Here is a 7,632-nt window from a genome sequence, read left to right on the forward strand (position 1 = left end):
TTTAATTAGATCCTAGCATGATTAACGTAATATTCTCATTCAACAGCTCATCTACATCAGTGACAGTGTCATCCCATCAGCTTAACGTTAGAATATTACTACAGCCTGTATTATTAGATACTGTAAAAGTGGAAATTTTCGCGGTGTTGAAATTTTCGCGCATTTCGCGCAACCAGAAACTAGCGCGAAAATAAAAACACGCGAATATTTTTGCTTGCCATACGTTCCTGTGCGTGATGTCTTGATTCCGCGGAATTAAAAACACGCGAAACTCTTCTGACCCGGCCTAGCGCGAAAAATTAGTCACGCGAAAATATCCACTTTTACAGTAGGCAATCCAGGGCAGGGGCAGCAGCAGGGCTAAGCCCAGGGCAGGGGTACGGGGTCACAGTTTTGCCCTCGAAAAGATTGCGGTACAAACGAGTAACGTTAACTTTGCCGTCTTTGGCTTCAAGTTAAAACTTCGACTCTACTCTCGAGTCACATATTCAACATTTTCATATACAAAGCCGCATCGATCTTCACAGATTTTCTACACTGAGTTATAGCTGATCGTCATCCAGCGCCACTTGCCCGGTAACTTTCCATTAGAAACAAAAATACACTCAACGCCGGCCTCCTACACAACGTACAGAGTCTATACGCTTATTACGACATTACAAGTGATGCAGTGCGTTCTCATTTCGCCTTCTCAGCAAGAGTGAAAGAGATCCGATCAAGCAACAAACGAAACGCTCGCGCTTCTACATCAAACGGATGAATCTGAGCAAGCCAAACGATACGAACCTGTCTTCCAGATTTCTGGATGGCCTTGATCATGTGGGAGAAAGACATTTTTGTCTGAAGATTCAGCAGAATTATCTCGTCGATCTAAATGCGACGTCAGAGTTTCCCAATTCCAACCCACCACGTCCGAATGATGTTCGATGATGATTCGATTATACAGTAGTACAGTACGCCACCACACAGCTAGTAGACACACACAACGCAAAATGAACATGCGCCACACACACACAAAAGCATAATGAACGGCTTTGTCGCGTGAGCCTACTACTAGAGCGATGCCGTCCATGCATACCCGGCGTTTTCCAGACTCATGTTTTGTTCAACGAGATCACATGCATTGACCAGGCTCAGATTTGCATGGTTGGATCAAGGAGCTATTACACACTAATAGCTCCTTGGTTGGATGATGCAACGGGTTGTGGCTGCAGGAAATGGTGTATCACGCAAAATATTGATGGCAGAAGTAGACTACTGGTAGGAAAAAAAAAATGAGCTGAGAAATTTGGCACAAATCATTTAACTTCCGATTCTCTGCTTTTCTTTCATGTTATTCCAGCATGCAGTTCTTTATTTCAGCATCATTTCTTTCATGTTATTTCAGCATATCAGTTTTTATTTCACATGAAGTGAAACTGTTGAGTGAAAATACGCCCCTGACCACTTATATTTTTCATGCATAAACCAGGGAGGTGATCACCTCCCCCCCCCCCCCTGCATAAACACACCAAATATCAAAATAAAATCAAGATAAGTGATACTAGAACCGGTGGAGTTTTACTCCGATAGCGCATGTGACTAAAATATTCCACAGCGAGGCTCCGATGACGTCATCAGACGAGCCCATCGGCACGAGCCAATCAGATCCCTGTATCCACCGCGGAGGGCCGACGCCTCCGGTTTACCCCATGACTAGTCTAGGAATTCAGGCGTTAATTACAATTTTAGTTCACGCTTCGGACGTACTCTTGGGGCCAACCACTAACTAGTTTAATGTTTGGTACTAAATAATGGTCCCTTCATTCTCTCTTACCTCATTTCTTTATCTGCATTTCAGCGACATTTCATCAAAAATCTGACAAACAGCTGTTCTTCGAGGAAAAAACATTACGACAAGAACATCATATTTGCATGTTTATTCATTCTTACAAATCTACTCATATTGATGACAGTTGCAAACCACCGGGCAAACAGGTCCCGCAAGCAAACCGAAACCTGGCCATTACGTAACCCTTAATCCTCCAAAGACCTTCAACACATCATTGTTCGCAATTACTTTACACTCGATAGATTATACATTTGTAAAAAAGCCAATGGATGAGAAAAGCGCGAGAAAAACAAAATGTCAGAATTTGTTCGCATTATCGATGTTATCAACATGTCATGCACTGCCTTCTTCGATCTTCACAGACGGTGTTTTTATATGGCGTACACAAACGAACATTCATGCACACGGAGTATATCATGATTATCAATGTGTCACGTTGGGTGAAATTAACATTAAACTCAGTCTAAAGAAATATTTTCAATAGGAAGAAGTCAAAGCTGAAAAAAAAAAAGTTATCTGTTTTGAGGCACTGTTCGTTGTTAGGCTCACATATGTCATAAAAAACGAGATTCTTTCGTGGCTTTTTAAATCTTTGACCATGATGTGGCATTTACCGTTCAGCTTTCGAGCCGAAAAAAAAAAATTGATAAAACATTACATGTAATGTCGGTTTCGATAATTTTACAAAGAGAGAGAGAAAAAGGGAGAGAGAGAGAGAGAGAGAGAGAGAGAGTGTGTGTGTGTGTGTGTGTGTGAGGGGGAGAGAGGAACCGTGGAGGGAAATCTACGATAATTGTTTTATGTTTTTCAGATCTGCACATGGACATTCATGCATGATTGCGTAATTAACATGATTATATAAATCATCACTTTTATATTATTTGAAATTGCGCATCTTGCATTTAGACCATTGCATATACATGGTCAATATAGGTGTGTTGTCGCATACTTTGCACACATTGTCATCTACACTTTGTAGTATAAAATATATTCTTGGATTTCCATCAGGCCCATCAAGGTACGCCAACATCATTGTCTCTTCCTGCATGTAAACGGATCTTCTTCTTCTTCTTCTTCTTCTTCTTCTTCTTCCAGGTGAAGCACTGACCTCTGGAAGCCAGTATTTTCGTACCTTGTGCAGTGCTGAAACTAGTATGCCATGCTGTATATTGTTTGATACTGTTTTGTTGCAATAAATACACTTTAAAAAGTAAAAAGTGCTCTTTGTGCAAGTAAAATTAGCTCCTCTTCCAACTAGATTTGACGCAGTGTCACCCCAACCAGCTGCCTCCTAAACTGTTCTAGGGAAGAAGTAGCTGTAACACTGGTGGGGAGTTGGTTCCAGTAGCATATTATGACACTTGTGAAGAAGGAGTTTTGAAAGCCAGAGGTCCTGCAGAGTTGCTGTCGATATTGAGTAGGTCTTCGTCCAGATGATCGTGTTACCGGGTAACTGGTGGTTCAGGCGGATAGGCCTATACAAAGACATATTCTGTCAAGTGAATCTATGTTACATCACGTCATCATAGACGAGATGAATAATTAAACGCAAAGTGGAAACACAATTTACCATGTTCATGCACTTTTGTGAACTCTTAATTTGGATTGCCAAGAATATTTGCGCGCCTCCGGTAATGTTTTGCGAAATAAGTCCTATATCTCTCTCAAACATTTTTTTTGTTGTTGTTGTTGAAATAGATTGGAAGGGGAGAAACTGTGAAGCGGATGGACAAAAAAAGGGGGGGGGGAAGGCAACAGCAAATGAATTTAACCCAGCTATTATGCTTATACTGGTATATACTGGAATCACTTCCCTGTTTCTGACCCTATAAAAAAAAAAAAATGGAACATGCGCCCTCATTGGGCGGTATGAAATATACTTCCCTCTAACTTTCTCCCACAGAACTCTAGAGTTCTGTGCTTTCTCCATACATCTGTTCATGTATCCCCCCCCCTCTCTCTATCTTTAATAACAACAACAGGCTTCCCCTTATTACACTTTTTCATGATTCCTTTCAATCTCCTTTCTCTTTCTGGACTCTGTTTATTATACTCAGTAAACAATCATTGACTGTCTACTAGTATTTTACACCGCGTGCTATGCATGCTGGTATTGGGCCTAGGATACGCACACACGCACATACACAGAAATTCATATATCTATATATATATATATATATATGAAGAGTTTGTTTGCAAAAACCGATAAGTCCATTTTTGAAGATTTTGAAGTACGGTCTCTGTGATAAAGTACAAAATAATACCTTTTAAATGATATATTGGTCACTACATACAAAGGTACATTTTTGAAGTTATGGTCAAAAGAAGCAAAATTTTTCTTATTATTCTCTTTCTTTTTCTTGACCTTTAGATACATTATTGCAAATATCTCCATTTGGCAAATATGGACTTATCGGTTTTGGCAAACAAACCCTTCATATATATATATATTGTAGCGAACAACGGGGCCTTGGCACTTATGCAGACCGAGCCGACCGTCCGTTTGATCGAAATATACGATCACTCTATGAAGAGGATAAAACCTTAAGTTTCCCACCACTTGTACGTCACCAGTCTACACCTTGCACTTCACACTATCTGATTCAACGGCACATTCTCACTCTCATATCTAATTCACCCAACACACTGACAAGTGAATTTTCACTCTCATTCCCGACGTCGTTTCTAGAGTACGTCATCCTCCAACGTTCGCCCTGGAAGTACGTCGTTTGTACTTTTCATTTCCAAAGTACTGTACTTCGTTCTCCGACGTCAGTTCTGAAAGTACGTCGGACGTACTTGTTCCTTCCAAAGTTCTGAACTTCGTTCTCCGACGTCTGTTCTGAAAGTACGTCGGACGTACTTGTTCCTTCCAAAGTACTGAACTTCGTTCTCCGACGTCTGTTCTGAAACTCAGTTATCCCACGGTGCAGCAAAGCCCGCTCGAGAATGCTCGCAAAGGCTGCTGGATGAGTTGTCTTCTGCTGCAGAACCGCCGGATGCCATCCTAATCTCACCAGCATTCATTCCAACCAGTACTTATGTTACACTGAACACGAATGCATCTCAACCTCAGAGGCGATGTACCGGAACACCAACTTGTTTATTTACAGGTATAGTGTGTACATGCTGTCAATTAGAACATCGTATTGAGTACAACACACATGTTTAGTCTCAATCCTCCTCTCCTTTGGTCAGAGTGTATGAACAGAGTATAGTGAAGGAATTGTTCCATGCACTTCATCCCTCCTGTCACAGTATGAGGTTGCTAATAATACCTGTGTGAAATTATTATAGGCATGGTTATTAATTTCCCCTAAAATTTCCTTTATTCTTTCTTTATTTTTACACAGAGTTAAGCTATCCCTTTAAACTCTTCACAGTTTGATTGAAATCATTTTAATCAAACATCAACACCATATTCAGTCCCATAACTGATCATGTTTACTAATTAATCGACGTTAATTGTCTAAAATGTGTCATATGGCCAACCTGTATACACACGTATACACACACAATGCTAAATGTATGTATCAAACCTCTGTAACACAACTTTGAACTAACTGTAGGAATTATCGCTGCACTTATCATCCATACTTTTTATCACTATCTGAATCTCCACAAAAACCACTAATTGACAAATAATCATCAATACAGAAGACTGACTTAAAGGAACAATTCAAACACTCTTTTAGAATGCATAGCTTGTTACATGTATAAATCAGCACAAAGTAACCACGACTACATTGTGTTACTGAATATCTATGAACAAATATCGCTCTAACAATAGTTTCGCACAAATTCCAAATGAAATGAACTACACTCTTCACAAAATAAATATCATTTTGTTACACAACTCCCCCCTCTAATAAGCTTGGTCCCCAAGCTTAACAAATCAAGCTTAATTTATCTTTTGCATAATACAAGTTCAACAACTCTTCTCGAGACTTCTGATCGATTAAACCAAACTACAAAGAACTCTTGAAACATATTTGAAACAAATCAAAGTAACTTAAACTAAAGTGAACTGGCAAGAGAAAACAAGACAAAGAAAATACACAGTGAGGAACGAATGTCTTTCACAGAGTCCGTTTTAGTGTCCATTCATCCTATCACTTATAGTCCATGTTCACTACACTCTAATTCACTCCATCACCACTCGTTTCATCTCCTCTTTGACAATCTCGATGTATTCCCCAATGTTGCTGATGTACCGTTCCTTGCGTCGGATGACAACGACGTTGTTGGGAATCACGAATTCCTTCATGTTGTCTTCAAGCGCGGTGGACGCAGACGTCGATGTCGACGTCCCCTAACCCGGTAGACTGCTTCCCTGACTCTGTGCCTGCCATCCAGCACAGTATGGGTTCCTGCGTCGCAGACTTCAGGTGAGGGACTCTTCCCTCCTGACGAGGTGGACTCGGCTGATGAAGCCTCCCGGTAGATACTCCTTGCCGGCGACGCAGCCCTCTCTGCAGATGCCTCAGGGGACGGAGACCTTCCACCTGTAGAGGCCATTTTCGCTGGCGAAGCTGCTCGAGAGGGCGTCTTCCCTCCCGATGACACCGACAACGGGGATGCTTCTCGTGGCGGTCTCAGTTCCTCACGAACTGGGCTCGAAGATGGCACTTCTACGGGAACGCTGTCCGGGGGGTTGCTGTCTTCTCGACGGCTCCGTCGGGAACGATGCTTCCCACCCCTCGACCTTCGTCGGGTGGACCCCTTCCTCTCAGGGGCCACTGTCTCGTGAGGTTGCTCCACCAGTCCTGTCCTGAAGGCTGTTTCTGACTGCTTTACTACCCCAAGAAGAATGACTTCGGGCCCCGCAGGCACTCTCGTCTTCTCCGCGGCTACCATCCGGTTACAGAACGCTCGCCCATGCGGGACTCTGCATGGGATATTCCCACAAGGAGTTCGTAACTCTAGTTTACGACAGTCTAGTACGGCATTCGTCTTGATGAAGAAGTCGAGACCTAGAATGCCATCATTCTGTAGGTCTGCCACCGTTGCCTCGGTTACGAATTGAGTATTTCCCACCTCAATCTCCACTGTTGCTTTTCCCACAATTTTCAGTGGGGAGCCGTCAACCAGTTGAACAATCTCTGTGGAAGTTCGAAGAGAAGGCTTCTTCGCCTCCATGATCTTACTGAATGCTCTCTCTGAGATGAGGGTGTTAGATGATCCCGTGTCGAGAAGAAAAGTGATGGACTGACCATTTGCTTTCCCTTCTACAAATAGTCCATGTCGTCTCACATCTTGTGACGTCCTCGCACTTTCTCCTTTTGTTTTGTCTTCGGGCTGTTTCACCTCATTCTTCTTCTCATTCGTCTTGTCGACTTCATCTCTCTGTTCAGCTAGCATGCGAGTGGTTTCTCCATGAGATTGTTCCATCGCGGCCCGCGAAGAATCTGATGCCTCTTTGAGTTGCGGGCAATCTCTCTTCAGATGTCCACTTTCCTTGCAGTTGTAACATCGTCGAGTTTCACTTGTAGTTGAAGAGAGCGGCTTTGGCTGTGGACAATTCTTCGCAACGTGGCCTTCTCTTCCACACGTGTGACACTTGATGTTTGGCCTACTTAGCTTATTCATTCGTTCTTGCGCTTGGCTGGTAATTTGCTGGATGCGCTGTTCTGTTTTGGCGATCAAATTTTCGAGCAGTTTCTCAACTTTGTCGTGAGTCGGTGCTGCAACATTTCCTTGCGTCTCCTCCAGTGCTGCGCGACTATAACCAGACGCTTTCTGGTCCCTTCGCCCGCCTTCCATCTTGAGGAACGCCTCCACATTCAGTGCTGCCTCCACCG

General features: G+C 42.7%; 1 protein-coding gene across 1 annotated transcript in view; it reads right to left on the reverse strand.

Annotated features, from left to right (window-relative positions):
* The window catches only part of LOC140235614 (branched-chain-amino-acid aminotransferase, cytosolic-like), a 36,542-nt gene extending 35,624 nt beyond the window's left edge, over positions 1-918 (reverse strand). Inside the window, 1 exon segment of the mRNA XM_072315620.1 lies at positions 787-918. Within this exon segment, the coding sequence (XP_072171721.1) occupies positions 787-834 (48 nt within the window). The 5' untranslated portion in view covers positions 835-918.
* Positions 919-7,632: the final 6,714 nt, after the last annotated feature.

Source organism: Diadema setosum, chromosome 12 (assembly GCF_964275005.1).
Source record: "Diadema setosum chromosome 12, eeDiaSeto1, whole genome shotgun sequence".
In the NCBI taxonomy this organism is placed as follows: Eukaryota; Metazoa; Echinodermata; class Echinoidea; order Diadematoida; family Diadematidae; genus Diadema; species Diadema setosum.